Source organism: Podarcis tiliguerta, assembly GCF_965153285.1.
Source record: "Podarcis tiliguerta genome assembly, chromosome: 1".
NCBI lineage: Eukaryota > Metazoa > Chordata > Lepidosauria > Squamata > Lacertidae > Podarcis > Podarcis tiliguerta.
The window spans coordinates 92,554,108-92,571,954 of NC_139534.1; the positions used below are offsets into that span (position 1 = coordinate 92,554,108).

Here is a 17,847-nt window from a genome sequence, read left to right on the forward strand (position 1 = left end):
CGATTAGTAACACAGATATGCAAGGAGGAGGTAGAAGTTTTAAAATGCCCAACAAAAGCATAACATGGGAAGTTGCCTGAGGTCTCCATCTGCTTTTGTGCAATTGTGGCAGATAGAAAAATGGCTTGGCTATCTTGGAATACGGCTTTTCCTGTGGGGAACGTGAAGTGATAAGCAAAGGTTGTCAATTGAAATGTTTACATCTGTATGCAATTACTATAATGGAAGCTGCTAAAGAAAAATTGGGGTTTGGCTTTTACAGCCCAACTCCAATGTTTGGGGCTCCTTTGAGAGCAAGGAGTGGGATATAAATTTAACATAAAAAAATAAATTAACAGAGATGCTGCTGTGATGGACCAGGTTAAAAAGAGCTTAGTTTGCCCAGGCTTTCATCTCCCTTACAAACAAACCTGGAGCGTTTCTGCCTAGGCAGTTTCAGGGTGGGGTGGGAGTGCTCAGCTGACAAAATCAGCTCTTCCAGCTGAATGCTAATGTTTAAATAAATGGACACACAGATGTGTTAATAATTCATGCTGTTCTGCTTCTTGAATTTGCTGAAGGAGGTGAATGCACAGGGGGCGACGAAACCATGAGGGCTTTAGGACCCATGAGAGTCTCCCCTAGCAGGAGGTGGAATTCTTCTATAAGCCAGCAAGAGTCCAAGCATTAACATCAGAGCTCTTGCAGAGCCTTAGAGAGAAGGACTGGCACACAGGGAAGAGGGTCAGTGCTGGCAGAGAGTCATAGGGGACCCAGCAAAGTCATGGATTTCCTCCTGCAGCTGGTTCTCTGCCTTCAGCTAGTCCCCTGGACCACCACTCTAGGTAAGGCACTTGGTTGTTGGTGTATTTCCATCCCTTCCTGGCGCAGAGTGTCTGCCTTGGTGACTTGGACTTCTTTTTCTTCATCTTTTTGAAAGTTGATGGGTGGGAGTGTGGGTGTGGGGGGGAGAGTTAAATGGAAAAAGGAAATATATAGGAAACTCACCAAGTGGCTGTCACATTAGACTCTTTTATCCAGCTCTGATCATTGCCAAATAGATTTGAATCATATACATTTTGTAAATAAAAAAGGCAGACTGTCTTGCAGTGGGGTAATGCTGAGTTATGACAACTGAAAGTGGGTTTTCCTAGCACGTAGTGCTTGAGAAATACTGTATGGTATCTTATGCTGATGCTGAAAATGCTTGCCTCATGCTTTGGCTGAGGCTGTTTTAGAAGAGAAGCAAAAGATTGCCTCGTGCAAATCCCATGTTTTTGCTTGGGGATGCTTTTCAGGGTGAGGGATGCATAAAAGGGGGGACTTTGGGAAGGTGTACTGGAGAGGAAAGCGTACTTTCTGTGCAGGTAGTGTGGGTTGGCCGAGTGGGGGAGAGAAAATAGGTTTATTAGAGATCTTAGAAGGAAGGGGTGTGACAGCCTCCTAAGGAGTACTATGCAAGCTGAGTTTGGAATAGAGGCTCAGTAGTTTAGGTTTGTTTATCACTATCTGCTGTAATCCGGATCCCAGGGAGCAAAATGAAATAAGGGTGACTTGGGAACTCCAGAGGAAGGGCAGGAAAGTTGGAAGAATGGAAATAAAATTAAAATTGCTATCTGCTTGAAGGATGGCTTCTAGGAGGTGGGGTGGGGAATGCAATCTGTTGTATTTTTATTCCACTTTCTGACCAAAAAGGCTCCCCAAACTGTGTGTGACATTTTTTAAAAAGCCCATTTTAAAATCTACAGTAAAATGCAATTTAAGCAGGACACTGATAGGGTACACTTACTTGAACACTGCATGCAGCACATTGTATAGGAGTCCCATGCCATGACTGGATAACTAGCTGAGAACAGATTGCCAAAATACTTGGAAGCTTCAGCACTATTGTAGAAGATCGTGCTGTGGTTTAGTCGTGTCCGACTCTTCGTGACCCCATGGACCAGAGCACGCCAGGCACTCCTGTCTTCCACTGCCTCCCGCAGTGGAAGATCATAGACCTCCTCAAATCCTTACTCAGCCATGAAAGCTCATTGAGGGACCTTGGGCTAGTCACTGTCTCTTAGCCTAACCCACCTCCCATGGTTGTCGTGAGGGTAAACTGTGGAGGCTGGAAACCATGTAGGCAGCCTTGAGCTCCTTACAGGAAAGGTGGGGTATAAATCAAGTAAATAAATAACTTTGGCTACTTAAGAATAGCTGCTTCAGTGCCAAATAAGAAGGAAAAAAGTAGCAACTGTACAAAGCCGAGAACAAAACTAGTGCCATCTTCAAATTGGAAGTATTTATTCTTACCCTCCTTGTTTCTCCATTCCTGCTTAAGATGTTTGTTATTATGCACATTTGACGTTCTGACATTGTTTGCCACATCCGTCTGTCAGAAACAAAGGGAAAATAAACTATTTATTAGTTTGGCAGCCAGGAGTCCCTGACTTTTCTGTACAGTCCTGGCTGAGATCTATTTGTTCTTCTGAGTCATACCCCGTTTCAAGCGAGCCCCTGTTCATTTCAGCAGGGAGTTCCATTGAAAAACATTTGTCATGAGGTAGTAACTTAAAGAGATTTTGCATGTTGCTGGTTCTGAAGGGGTTTGTGAGGAGCTCGCCCATAAAAGCAGGACACAGCAGCTTCCTAATCAGTTTGTGGTTGCCTGGCATACGATGAAAACCCACCAAACACCACGCAGGAGGGACGCTGAATTTTAAATTTCTGCAATTTCCCCAAACTGCCTGTTGGCTTTTTAGTCTCTAAACTTATTGGTGGTCCAAACAGGGAAACCAGAGAGAAGTATGCATAACTATTAAATGTTATCTTCTGGCTGACCAAGAGTGCCAGATTAGACACATAAAAAGCATGGCACATACTACTTGTGCAAAATTTAACCTTCTGAGGACCACAGATTATATTGTTTGAATTTTAAAAAGCAGGTTTCTAGCCCATATGGTGTAGAAGCTAGGCTTGGAACTCAGGGGTCAAGGAATGTGTTCTGAAACGGTCAAAGAGAATTGGGGAGTCGGTAGAATCCCAGTGGTCAGGGAACAGTTCTCTAGTGTTTGGCTCACTTCCCCATTAGCAGAATTAGCAAAATATGAACAAGTTTAAAAGATACGCATAATTAATAAATATTTTCAAGTTGCTTTGTTTCAACCCTCCAATGTTGTGAAGATGAACTCATTTGTAACAGCCCTATTCTCATGCTATGAATAACTTCTGATGCCCCCCACCCATACACATGGGGGGGGGGGTCTCTTCCACCACCTGTATGCATTTGTGTATTCTGCAGTATTTAAATTTGGAGAAGATGATTATTCTTGAAGTTTACAATCTCCAAGAAAAATATACCGTATATACTTGAGTATAAGCTGACTTTTTCAGGACATTTTTTATGCTGAAAAAGCCCCCTTGGCATATACTTGAGTGAGGGTCCTTTCAGGCTGCTCCTTCGTCCTCCACCGCCTTTGCCACTGTCGGCGGCGGTGGAGGAGGAACGAGCAGACCGCAAGCAGCCCTTTCCGGCTGCTTGTTCTTCCTCTGCCGCTGCCGCCACCAGCCTCTGGTGTGGTGAACCAGCTTATACTCGAGTCAATAAGTTTTCCCAGTTTTTTTGTGGTAAAATTACCGGTAGGTGCCTTGGCTTATATTCGGGTCGGCTTATACTTGAGTATATACGGTAATCAACTTCCTCAGCAGTTGCGTTGTGTGTGAAATAACTGGCTGTGAGCTGCATTTTAGTGTTCCTGCACAAGCATTTGTATCATGAAAAATGCATCCTCCCACCTATTCAACTTCCAGAAACCCTGCAGAGAGAGATGAAACACGCTAGTGAGTCACAAAAATAACCTAAAAAGCAAAAAAGAACAAAGGATTCTGTAGCACCTTAAAAAAGCAAAGGCAAGCATGTTGGTCCAGTGTGTGTGTGTTCATTCTAAAATCCACAGTTGGGCAATGCCTTTATTAGGACCAACCAGAATGTTACAAAACAGTGAGCAAGCTTTTGAGTTCTCCAGAGCTCTTCCTCAAGTTGCAGGCTACAGTAAGCAGGTTATTCTGAAGAACTCAAAAATTTGTTTACTCTTGTGTGACATTTTGTTCGGTCCTAATAAAGGTATTGACAAAACTTGGGTTTTCATAGAATCATAGAACTGTAGAGTTGGAAAGTACCAATAAACAACAGGCTGACAATAATCCCCCCAAACAACTCCCCCTGCCCAGAAAATAACAAAATGGGATAGTGATTCTGCAGGGGTTTGGGGGTCAGAAAATGGGAATTGCCCCAATAAATATTGTCCTTTTGGAGCACTGTATGTGGTTTGCAGAATTTACTTACGGTAGGTTGCAGAATTTGGTGGAAGCTCAGCATGGCAAATTTGGGTTCTCTGCCTTTTTGTGGAACTGTGAGGCAAACCCTGAACTCCTGGTTCCTCATATAAGGCATGATTGATGATTGAACTGTTTTAGTGACGCTGAAATCACACTGAATTTAGTGACTGCTTTGTACTTGTTGTTGCTACAGACCTGTACTGAGTGAGTGGTGGGATTTAGGTCCATTTGTGAGGTAAATTAAACTCTTCCCATCAAAAACATCCCATTGAAATGGGAATAAACTTGAAGGGAACACGGTGTGTGTGGGGGGAGGGAAGCTAGGAATAACAATCCACAAATCACATGCTACAACTTCTATGAGAAAACTATGTGTACCATTTCTAAAGCAGAAAGTACTAGGCTGCTAAATACTAGAAAGGGGAAGGGCAGAAATAAAGCAGTGTTGCTGTCGGTAAATGAAACCTTACTGTTTTTCATTGGCAGCGTTCTGTCCTTTGAAATCAGCAAAACAAACCCTAGTAACATAAATTCCAATGGTGATTTGCTGCTGGGTCATTGTGTCCTCTTTGTAGGAGGAGTGAACTGTTTCTGATCCTCTGCACGGTGATAATGTTCATATTAGGAGAACCCACAGAAACCCGTTTGTAATTGACAGCAGTTTAGTAATTGAAGACAAGAGGATGGATTGTTACAGTTCAAGCATTCTCTTGGGAGACTATGTTTGCAACAAGAGCCATCCTGTTCAGCCTCTTGCTTTCAGACTTTCTTACTATGCGCAGTAAAAGCTATGGGACTCAAAAGGAATGAAAAATACTAAGAAGCAAAATATTAATGGCTGCTCTAACATAAGTGATTCCTTCCTGATGATTGCTGAATATATGGGAGTGTTATGCGGTTTGCAAAAGTCTGGGCATTTCTATATGCGTGTACAGTTACCAGAAGCTGCTGCGTTGTTGTTGTTTTTTGTGGTGTGTGTATGTGGGAGACACAGTTGGCCCACAAGGCCTTCTCTATGGAGAAGAATCTGTGAGCAAAGCTTAGGTGAGAATGCAGAAAATATGTTTAAAGCGCATGTGAACACTAAACATCAGAATCTAGGTTCCAATTCCTGGTGAATTTTTTCAAGTCTGCGTTGGAACAATGAGGTAGAATTTCTAGAGTTGGTCTTCAACCTCATGCATAATTCCTTGCCCAGATCTGACAGGCAGATTATGGAAAATATGCAAATATGTGTACAGTTACGGTACATACCTTTTTCAGGTTACATAATTTAACTTTCAATGCATCTGATTTTGGGTTACCTTGGCACAGAGATTTATTTGTGTGCATGAACATGAAAAATATTCAAAATCCTAGATATAAGTGTAGCTATTTTATATATCTTACTGGAACCAGTGTAGTAACCACTGTTGAAACCAAACATTTCCCTAAAATGATAACTTTTGTTTTATAACCCAGCACTGGATCTTTTCTTTTAAGTAGTCAGAAAAGTAATGATGAAAACTTGCATAACCATTTCATTATTGGACATTTAAAGGACCAAAAACTCGAGGTGGGGATGAGGCATGATTCATAGAAGATAGGATAGATTCTGCCTATATATGAGGAATTTCAATCTTAATGGGTCAGACAACCCATATTTGCATAGATAGATGAAGTAATGTGAACCAAATGGTCGCAGAGACCCATTATCATGGTGGGTGTCAGCTGTATCTGTGAATGCTTGTTCTTGCATGTCATTTGTCCACATGAGCTTGTGTTCTAGGGTGTCTGTGTGCACATGGCAATGCATTGTATGAATGAGGCGCCAAATATCTAGGAAAAGGGAATGAGTGGAGTAAAACAGATTCTGATCTGATGGAAATCTATATTGGGTTGGCATCCATCTGTCTCAAGACAATGGAGGACTTTGACTTTGGGGATGAATCAAATTGTTGGAAGGTTACAACACCTGCTGTGGCTGTAGAGACCGATATGGGAGAGACCTTCCTGATGTGGAAGGTGTTGTGGTGTCACACCTGGTGGTTGTAAGTTGCCCACGACTCACTTCCAGAAAGCAACATGCTCAACATGCAAGCCTGGCTGGTAGACCTTCATCTTGGTACTGGACATTAGAATCATGGGGGACATGTTGTATCCTTCTGGGTAGTTTCTCCACCCATTGGGGCCCACCCTGCACTTGGTTCTCACCTGCGGCTCCTAGAAGCTGTTAGCAATGTGACAGGGGCCAAACCCTGGATAACTGCTTCGACTAGTTGGTTAAACCAGGTGAGGGTAGCTGATGGGTCTTAAATCCTCAGTAAGATAGGGGCTTGCCTATTCCCTGCATGTGAAGACAGGTTCCCATGGTTTGAGTGGACAAGACCAATAGTGGGTCCAATGGTAATCAACCTGGGAAGGTAGCCCATCTAGGATAAGAAAAACTCTCATCACAAACCTCTAAATTAGTTTGGAGGTGGTATTTAACACCAGTCAGATTGAATCAAATAAACAAGGAATATCCGGTGTTATGTTGGAGAGGATGCCAGGAAACCAGAAATTATGTTCGCATGTGGTGGGGGTATAAATATGTACAATTTTTCTGGCAAAGGGTCTTTAAGGAGATAACAGAAATCACTAGGTTAAGGCTGACCGAAAGTCCAGAGGTATCAATTTACAATGGGGTGGAAGGTTTGCAGACTATGAAAGACTTGCTCACAAATTTATTGACAGCTGCGTAAATTATGATAGCTAGGAAGTGGAAAGGGCAAGCAGAATATAAAATGGAAGAATGGTATAAAGAGGTGTGGGATATAGCTATTAATGATAAATTAACATGTGCCATTAAGATAGGATGGGGAATACGTAGGAGAAATGATTTTGAAGAGATATGAAAGGTGTTTGAAGAATTTGTACTGTTAAAATGGAAAGGGGTCAAACCATTGCAAGAGGCGTTAAAATTTTGGATAGTTGGATAGTTGGATAGTTACAATGGAATGGTCTTGGTGGTGGGGTGCACATTTTTATTCTTATTTATTCATGATTATTACGTTGTCAAAATAAAAAAAAGAAAAAGAAACCCTCCACTACCTTGCGGCTATGCTTATTTGTGAGAAAAGCTTTGGGAAATCTATGTATGCAACCTTTTTATCGGTCACATTTCAAGGCCCTTGGGTGTCTTTATGGCAAGATCCATCTGTGAAATGCTTTTAACTTAAACAGAAAAAAAGAATCCAAATTATCCACATTTCCATACAGTGTATTTATTTGATTGGACCATATGCATAGCTGGAACTTTTGTGTTTCCACCCATCTCTTCAGTCCGATCTTGTTTTCTCCTACGGAGTTGAAATGGCAATAATGTTCAACTGTGCTTATCCCCTTCCAGTTGTGTTTGCATTTACAAAGTTCACTGTAGATTATAGCACTGAATTTCCTATCGGTTAACATGACATAAACTTGGTTCAGAGGAATGAAGAGGTCTTGGTGACAAGTGTGACCAAACTGGTGAGGAGCAGCCAAGTGCGTGAGAGCCTTAATGAAAGCTGGGTGATCAGTGTGTTTGTGTGTTTAATGGGACAGTTGGATAGCAGAGTCCCAGGGAACTTATCCAGTCTTTGTTAAGTACCTCTGATATAAAAATACAAGTGGCACTTTTGCAATATGGTAGCAATTTTCCACATAACCTATGCAGGTAGAGCACACTGAGCAGAGAGGGAACACTAGTGCAATACCTTGCTAATGGGTTCTGTTGAAGTCGTTCTGATGCGTCGAGTTTTCAGGAGCATTTAGTCCTTTAGAAAAAACAAGCCAGACTTCCAAGCTTTTGCACAGTCTCAATCACTACCACCATGCAATGCACCTGCTATGCCCAGAGAAGCTTGCTTGATTCCATCCTTGTTCTGCAATGGCAGTGGCTTTAGTGATGAATCTGATAGTGAAAAGGTTTGGCTTAATAGTGCTGGCAACAAGGGGAGAGAGGCATTGTGATTTGGGAGGATGTCATGAGAGACCACCTCTTCTTATGTGAACAATCCTTGATAAAAGGTCTGTTAACAACACAATATCTATATTGAATGGAGAAAAATGGCAGCATCATCTCTTTAGGGAAGAAGGATCTGGGGCACACAGAGGCACATCACTGTTGTGTGTCTTGCACCCAGTGAGTGGCAGGTACTGCCAGCTCAATTATGTCATTACAACACCAGGATAGATTCCCTACCTACACTGCCATAACTAGAGTCCCAACAGCACAAGGGGAGCTAGCCATGATTTCAGCCCTGCTCAAGTTATAAGTCAGAGATAGGATTTCACACTTAATACAGGTGGTTCTTGTTAGTTTAATAAACACTGGTATAAACCGATTTAACATATTTCTTTGTCTGAAAAAAGAGAGAGGGACTGGAACCTGCTGATATCATCAGCATTTCTTCAGACTTTACACCAAATTTATTATTATTGTTTGCAAGATAATGCGTTTTGAACATCATCTAACTATGGAATATAAATCAGCATGAAACACACGTGTGCAGAATGTTCTAGATTGTGACACCAAAAGCCAAAATTAAAACAATGCAAACTCCCCCAAACCCAAAGACTAGCCACAGAAGGAAGATGAGGAACAACTTTTCTGACTTTTCCATAACGTTAGACACCTATTGATTCAAGAAGAGTTCCAAAGACAAGAGCTATACCTTTGTAAGAGTATTTATAAAACTTCAGCTAAAAAGAAATATATGTTTGGTGGAATAAAATGAAATTATTAAAATGTGATAAAGTCACCAAACACCGAATCAAATTAATTCTCTAAAAATGTTTGGCGAAAGAAAGCAAAAATTCAGTTGCTGCCCTGTTTCATTTCAATAGCAGCAGTGTTCCAAAACACTAGTGCTACTACGCTAAAAACCTTGGTTCATGTAGAAACTAAACAAATACAACTTTAGGCTTCTCCAGGGAAGTGTACTGATATCGCTGCTGCCTAAGGAGCAAAGTAACCTGGTCCTAAGGCCATTTTAGGGCTTTATACAATAGTATCTTGAACTGGCAGCCAATGCAGAGCTTTCAGCAGCGGCGTAATATGCGGATGTGGAGCTGCTCCAGCCAAAAGCTGGGCTGCAGCATTCAGCACTACCTGCAAATTTGAATTTCCCATGTGGCACATATGGCAATGAGCCAGTCTTATATCTACCCTGCTTGTTTGTATATGCAACTTGATTTTGAGCATAGCGATTCCTTTGTGAGAATTCCCCTTTTTGTCCTTTAAGTATATGAAAAGGCATGCTTGTGACCTGTTAATGCTGTGTTTACATTTTAATATTGCATTAATGGAATGCACTCCAGAAAACATGCAAGCAATCTAACTGAAACATTTATGCATGTTTGCCATGAAACTCATCTCTCTTGACTCATTTGCTTAGGGTGTTTATATACCACTTTTCATCAGCAGGTGTCCTCACAGTAGTTTCCAGAACAATAAATAAAATATGATCATTAAAAAATAATAATCAAAGCATCAACAGCAAAACAGCAAAACTTGAAATGATACAATTACAAAGCAGACTCAAGGCTCAGAAAAGTCTTAAGCAAAGGCTAGAGAAGCAACAGAACATTATGGCCATTTGTGTCCCCAAGGTTCCACCGCTGGAGCACCACCACCAATAAGACCCTGCCCCAGATGCCTACAGAGCAAGCTCTGGCAAAACTGGATACTGAGCAGAGAATTTCATGGTTTACAGTGCACAGTGACACATCTTGGGAAGTAACAGAATTACCTCTAGTGCTGCATTATTTGCTGAAAACAGCAAATCCCTTTCAGTGTATCAGTCACCTATCAGCGCCATGGTACCTCGGGTTACATACGCTTCTGGTTACATACGCTTCAGGTTACAGACTCCGCTAACCCACAAATAGTGCTTCAGGTTAAGAACTTTGCTTCAGGAGGAGAACAGAAATCGTGCTCCGGCAGCGCAGCAGCAGCAGGAGGCCCCATTAGCTAAAGTGGTGTTTCAGGTTAAGAACAGTTTCAGGTTAAGTACAGACCTCCGGAACGAATTAAGTACTTAACCCGAGGTACGACTGTACAGCAATCCATTAAACTTTTACAAACATCCAGCACATTTCATTTGATGCAGATAATTTTGCCTGCCTAATTTTCAAACAGAGAGCATTCTCTCTCAGTACTCTCAAAAAAGTGTCTTGGCGAAGGCCAGTAGTGAGCATCCACAGAAAACAATGCCACTGAACCTCCTCCAAGGCTATGTGTGTTGGGAATAAAGGCTAATGATTTGGTGCTGTGGCACTGCTAGAGGAACACCTGTATCTTGCCCTTATTTCCCTCATGTATCTGTGGAATGTGTGGATTATCTGGAATACCGAAATACCGCTACACATGACCAAATAGCTCCCACATGTTTTTACAGCCATACTGCAGTATAATTCCGCATGTCTGATGCCTCCCCTCTTCACTGCTATATTCTTGTGCCAAGTGTCAAAAGAGGTGATGATAAAAATAAACAAAAAGTGCCCTTCTTTATTTGGCTTTGTTCAGCTGCCTGGAACAAAAGAACACCAGATTCTTAATGATTTTCTAGGTTTACGCAGGGTCTCTCTTTAATAAAGAAACAAAAGCATTATAGTCTGGAAATGACTTCAAGGCAGAGCACTATTCTAGCATGGGCTGCTAGTCAGCAAGAAAAGGGAGAGGTTAAAATTATCTCCCTGGCAGTTTGTTAAATTCCCAGCTGCAAATCTGTGCATTCCAGCTTTTTAGCTGTCTTTCAGTGCTGCGTTAAATTATTTTTCTGAGCTGGTAAAGGTAAAGGGACCGCTGACCATTAGGTCCAGTCATGGGGTTGCGGCGCTCATCTCGCTTTATTGGCCGAGGGAGCTGGCGTACAGCTTCCCGGTCATGTGGCCAGCATGACTAAGCCGCTTCTGGCGAACCAGAGCAGTGCACAGAAACGCCGTTTACCTTCCCGTCTGAGCGGTACCTATTTATCTACTTGCACTCTGACGCGCTTTCGAACTACTAGGTTGGCAGGAGCAGGGACTGAGCAACGGGAGCTCACCCCGTCGCAGGGATTTGAACCACCGACCTTCTGAATAGCAAGTCCTAGGTTCTGTGGTTTAACTCACAGTGCCACCCACTGGTTGTTGTTTAGTCGTTCAGTCGTGTCTGACTCTTCGTGACCCCATGGACCAGAGCACGCCAGGCGCTCCTGTCTTCCACTGCCACCCGCAGTATGGTCAGATTCATGTTTGTAGCTTCGAGAACACTGTCTAACCATCTCGTCCTCTGTCGTCCCCTTCTCCTTGTGCCCTCCATCTTTCCCAACATCAGGGTCTTTTCCAGTGAGTCTTCTCTTCTCATGAGGTGGCCAAAGTATTGGAGCCTCAGCTTCACGATCTGTCCTTCCAGTGAGCACTCAGGGCTGATTTCCTTAAGAATGGATGCGTTTGATCTTCTTGCAGTCCATGGGACTCTCAAGAGTCTCTTCCAGCACCATAATTCAAAAGCGTCAATTCTTTGGCGATCAGCCTTCTTTATGGTCCAGCTCTCACTTCCATACATCACTACTGGGAAAACCATAGCTTTTACTATACGGACCTTTGTTGGCAAGGTGATGTCTCTACTTTTTAAAATGCTGTCTAGGTTTTCCATTGCTTTCCTCCCAAGAAGCAGGCGTCTCTTAATTTCGTGGCTGCTGTCACCATCTGCAGTGATCATGGAGCCCAAGAAAGTAAAAACTCTCACTGCCTCCGTTTCCTTCCCTTCTATTTGCCAGGAGGTGATGGGACCAGTGGCCATGATCTTCGTTTTTTTGATGTTGAGCTTCAGACCACCCGCTGGTAGGCACAGCTATAAAGTGTTCCTTGGGAGTCTTGGACAGTAGATATTGTTACATGGCTACCCCAATCTCCACCAAGCGGCTGCCCGAGATTCCAGAGGGTTCCAGGCACTCACCCAGGGTTGTGTTTCCACTGGGAAATAAAGGCACAGCTTTTCTTAAAGACTAGTGTCTTTAAGAAATATGGTTTATGGTACACATATGATGTAGACACCTGGGTCTACATAAATTCATTGCCCTTTCATGACACTTCAAATCAGGGTGATTTGATTTCAGACGGCAGGTGAGGGATAGGGGGAAGCGGGGCACATTGATGCATGGGGCACATTGATACACCAACAATATTTCAATATCGAGAAATGTTATTTGTGTCTTGACATCACTAAAATGTGTCTATACATGTGAGTACAACAGTTGCGACCGCGCCGCCCGCCAGTTAGCCATTGGCGTTTGACGAGAGTAGATGTGTTTATAGCACGGCCAACTAAAAAATTATGTGAAATGCAAAAGTGTTCCAACACTGTTTTACATCGTTTAGTTAAGGTTTGGAAATACCAAAGGTAAGTTATTCCACTCAGTAATCAGGATTACACATGATTTTTAAACAAGTTTAGTGGTTTTATTAATAATTGTTAGTTTTTTTGAAAATGTCCGTTGGGGCACTTTGATACACTAAGACACATTGATACATATAAAAGGTATTGGGTACAATAGTGCCCCAATATACAAGTTTGCATGAAATCTCTAAACTCATTAAATTTGAGAAGAAAAAAATTGTTGTTTACTACGTGGCCAAAGTCATTTCTAAATATAATATGACCGATTATCAAGTGTCATATCTCAGGAAAAAACCAGGATCTTGTATGTTTGTCTTCCCCATTGTAGAAGATAAGGCAAGCGTTGATTTCAAGGATGTTGTTTTGCCGTTGCCAAAACCAAATTTCCCAGAGGGCACATCTCAAACATCATCTCTTTATACTCTTTCTATTGACTTAAGTGGATATAATGTGCAATAGAAGCTACACGTTAAGTAATTATCTTATTTTTTTATAAGCATTTTGTTTAAATTACTGTTTTTTGACCACCTAATGTGAGTTCTTATACTTTTTAAGTTTTTCCAATGTTTTTTTAAATGGATAGGTGTTTGAGGAAAGATTAATATAAGTTTTGATGTTTTGTTAAGAAAACCTGCCATAAAGTCTATGATATGTGTGAAACACTGTTAGTTTTGATACGTAATTTAGATTTTAAGTAACAAATTGTAAGGCTGATTATGATCTCTCACAATAAAAAATGTTTTTTCATTAAATTTTTGCAAATAATTACCATTCTCATACAATTTACGCTTTGTCTCAAAGAAGTGCCCTGTCCAATGTATCACAGTGCCCCGTAGGTGGGGCAGAATGATACAAAACCCATTATTTTTTTACTGAAATCATTATATTCTCATTATCTTCTAACTTTAATGGTTCTTTTGATTGCTATTATAATATTGATTAGTTATGCCACGCATCAAACCAAAAATTTTATTGACTCATTTTTGTTACATAGAATATGAGATTGAATTTTTCTGTATCAATCTGCCCCTAGATCTGTTACACGTTTTAATGGTTCCCCACGTAGGAAATTCCCTGTGGGCAGAAAGCTAATAAACCATCAAGGATGAGAAGAGCTTTCCCTGATAATACTTAGTTTTCTGTGGAAATGTTGCTATTGGTGACCAGAATTTGATCTGTAACCTAAAGTAATTATTTCTTATGTGTTATGGTCAGCGCCAAGGGCAACTAATCTCAGCCAACAGCAGAGTGGAACAACCGGCAGTGAGTGGGATCTCTTTTTTGGCTGGTGTAGCTAGACTTGGAACTTCCCACACTGATTCCTTCTGAAGATACAAGGACATTCTGAAGTAAAAATAGTTTCCAGAGTCCCTGTTGAGATTTCAAGTCTTTTCTTGCATGCACTAATCCACTAATTATAAACCTTTCAGAACATTTATGGTTGACAAAGTTAAAATCCAGGTGTTGGGTAAACAGACAAAAGTCAACCACAATCAAAAGGTACAGAGGAACTGCAGAAGTCTTACAAGAGATGTTAAAACGAGAATATCATTGCTGCTTTGTCTCCCGAGGGCTTTTTCAGACAGTCTTTCTAAGAAAACAATACGTATTTGGCCATTCTTCTTGCTCGGTTGTGACAAGGCTTTGTAAGGCACGGTAAGGTCTCAGGCAGCTGATTTGGGGGGTCAGAAAAGGGCAGCACATTGGTAGTAGTAGTACAGTGGTACCACGGGTTACATACGCTTCAGGTTACAGACTCCGCTAACCCAGAAATAGTGCTTCAGGTTAAGAACCTTGCTTCAGGATAAGAACAGAAATTGTGCTCCGGCGGCACAGCAGCAGCAGAAGGCCCCATTAGCTAAAGTGGTGCTTCAGGTTAAGAACAGTTTCAGGTTAAGAATGGACCTCCGGAATGAATTAAGTACTTAACCTGAGGTACCACTGTAGTAGTTATTTATTAAATTTGTATACCACCCTTTATCCAAAGATCTCAAAGCAGTTCACAGCATAAAAATGCAAGATAAAAACACAATATACATAACAAAAGCAAGAACAAACCAAACCATCTCCCTTGTTCTCTTAGAATAGCAATTGCACTCACCAGAAAGGTGACGGAACTCACCTGAGAGGTGCTGGAACTGGGTTCCTGTGCGTTCCCCCTGAAAAAACCCCTATGTGGAATGTAAATTAGCCAAAGGCCTAGTTGTAGATGAATATTTTCACCTGTCACCTTAATGATGTATAATGGAGTTGCCAGGTGAGCCTTGCTGGGATGAGCATTCCACAAGTGGGGAGCCACTGCCAAAAAGGCCCATTCTCATGTTGCTCTCCTCCAGACGTCTTGTGGTGGAGGCACACTAGGAAGAGCGTCAGATGATGGTTACAGGGTCCTAGTCGGTTCATATGCAGAGAGGAGGTCCTTGATTTATTATTTTTACTGCCAGGGAGGAAGAGAGATCCTTGTGGGATTTCCTACCTCAGGTCCCAAATAACTTGGCAAGATATATGCATCTTGACTTGCATGGGAGTGGGGGGATCTGCAAAATGTCCAGATATGTCCTCAGTGTCACTACCACTGCAGAGACATTGCACCCTGCCCCCATTTCCTATTTTGCTATAGGAAAAACACAAATGCAAAATGCCAGTATGTCATTTGTGTGTTGGGGTGGGGTGCAGAATGCAGTTATGTATCATCATGATGTCTGTGTAACTCGTTCTGAATAAAAAAACCCACAACACCCTGTTCTTCATTTTGGAGATTTGGTATGGGGGGAAAACCATCAATGGGACGTGTGCTTTCCTGGCTGAGCCACTGCAGCAGCGAAGTGTTGTGCTGCTTTTGGTTTTTCTCTTCCTGTCTCTGACTGAGCCTCCAGGTTTTTTCTTGCAAGGGGCTAAATCTGCTAATTATAGCCCTTTCGGATTATTTATGGTTGAAAAGTTAAAAACCCAGGTGTTGGGTAAATAGCCAACAGCCATACACGCTCAAAAGGCACAGGGAGGCTATGAAAGTGACAGACTCGCTAGATATACTGGAGATGGGGCAAGTGGGGGGCATGAAAATGAATCGTCTATCTCCCTAGAGTATCTAGTGACACATCTGTAGGATTAAGGAAAAATTCACCCCCTCCTCAGGCATTTTTAAGATGTTGTGCAGCTACATGCCCCTTGTCACCCATACTCTGTTTTGATTAAAGAGCATATCGGTTTGCAAGAACTGAATAGCAACTTCAGGTAGGGAATCCGTCACTGCTTCTCCTTTTCAGTTAAGTAGTTGTGCCACTTGATATCAGCTCAAGTTTATTTCCCCCCAGCTTGTCAATTACGCTGTGCCGGTCAACTGTAGTGGCAGGTTTAGGCAGCAGGGGCAAGATGCTACCTGCTACCCTGTGTGTGATGATGTGAATAGTAAATTCTGTGCCCTCCATTATTTTAGGGTTTGGTGAAACGTCTTAGGCTAAATGACCCCTTCCAGAAGTCTAATGAATGAGCATCACCGCCCTCATAGACATGCTTTATAGTCTTTCATGAACTGATATATTCCAGTATCTATCTGAGAAAATATAAGGTAAATTATCTTTAAATTATCCTGCTTTGTGTGACTTAACCTTGAATAGGTTAAGGAACAGGCCTTGAAAAAACTTGCTGAGAAGTTCCTCCTCTTTTGTCTCTCTCTAAGCAGCTAAAAACTAACCGGTAAATGAGTACATAACAAGCAGAAATTTATCAGGTGAGCCACCCTAAACACCACCCAAAATACATGTTGAGATTAATTTAAGCCTGCAATCCAATATATATTGCCTGAGAATGACACAGTGGGACTTGCATCTGAGTAAACAGGGAACACAGCGGGCCTTGTGTCTGAGTAAACATGTATTGGGTTGGGCAGTGATTGGGAACTTTCGCCAGATTTATTTTTACTGAAGTCACAAGAGCAGTGATTGGGGGCTAGGAAAGAAGAGAAAAAGCAAACAATAAGCAAATAAGGCGATTCATTACTGGGGACCGTGTGATATAAGCCAGAATTTGTTCTAGTTTGAGGGGGAAGGGAACTGCCAGAGACAGTTACCCTGCTTTGTGTATCTTAAGCTTGAATAGGTTAAGGAATAGGCCTTGGAAAAAGCTGCTGAGAAGTTCCTCCTCTTCTGTTTCTCGCTCAGCAGAAGTTTGTTTGATTTGATTCAAGCAAGAGATGCTACCAAAAATACTAAACAGATACATGTTTATTATAGAAGGAGACTCGCACTGTATCCACTATTCTGCTCTCTCTGTCTCACACACAAGGTTACAAAATAAATACTAAACAAAAAGGACAACACTCCTTAAAGCAGTAAAAACTCCCTGGTTACTAGAACATGCTAAAAGTTTTGAGGAGGTGTGGCCTTCAAGGAAACAACTCTGAGCATGTTGAAACACATATCCATGATTCAGATAGATATACCCTGAAGGAAACCTAATAATGTTGTTCTATGATGGTATGTGTAGCATAGCTGTCAACTTACAGATTTGAAAATAAGGGACCAGCAACCTTGAAAATAAGGACCAGCAGCCAAAATAAGGGACCTGCAGCCTCACCTGTTCCAGGCACTCCAGTCTTCCTGTCCTCCTGCAGTCTGGTCAAACTCATGCTGGTAGCTTCGAGAACACTGTCCAACCAACTTTGTAACCAGAGGTTCAACTGAATAGAATCTGAATCACATGCACCACAAGGCCTATGCAGCCTCAACTTAAGATGGCTCCCCGGCCTGGCTTTGCACTGCAAAGTTTGCAGCAGCACGCGCAACAAAATGGCGTCCAGCATTCAAAAACCCCCTCAGCTTGCATTAACTAGCCACACACAAGGCATGCAAGCTCCACCCCCCCAGTCGTTCTTAGACTTCTTATTGGGTGAGCAACACAGCCAAGCAACACAGTTGGAGCCTCCTTCCTCCCTGGCCGGCAGGGAGGGAGGGAGAGGAGCTGCTTCCTTTGAAATTTAAGGGACATCATTTAAGGGACATTTAAGGGACATCTATCAATAAGGGTCAGCAGTGGGACATGGCGCTGGAATAAGGGACTGTCCCTTCAAATAAGGGACACTTGACAGCTATGATGCGTAGGCAAAAGTTGCTGTAAATCTGGAACATGGCAGTTGTAAGCTTTGTTTGGGCTGAAATCACAGA

At 42.1% G+C, this 17,847-nt stretch overlaps 1 protein-coding gene across 3 annotated transcripts in view; it reads left to right on the plus strand.

The window, feature by feature from the left end:
- Positions 1–653: 653 nt before the first annotated feature.
- LTK (leukocyte receptor tyrosine kinase) overlaps positions 654–17,847 on the plus strand; it is a 99,879-nt gene continuing 82,685 nt past the window's right edge. The window contains exon 1 of one of the 3 annotated variants that reach the window (XM_083449749.1): positions 654–824. In XM_083449749.1, coding sequence (XP_083305875.1) covers positions 764–824 — 61 coding nt within the window. In that variant the 5' untranslated portion in view covers positions 654–763. The remainder of the gene's footprint in view (positions 825–17,847) is intronic. The other 2 variants (XM_083449748.1, XM_083449747.1) reach the window with 2 other exon arrangements.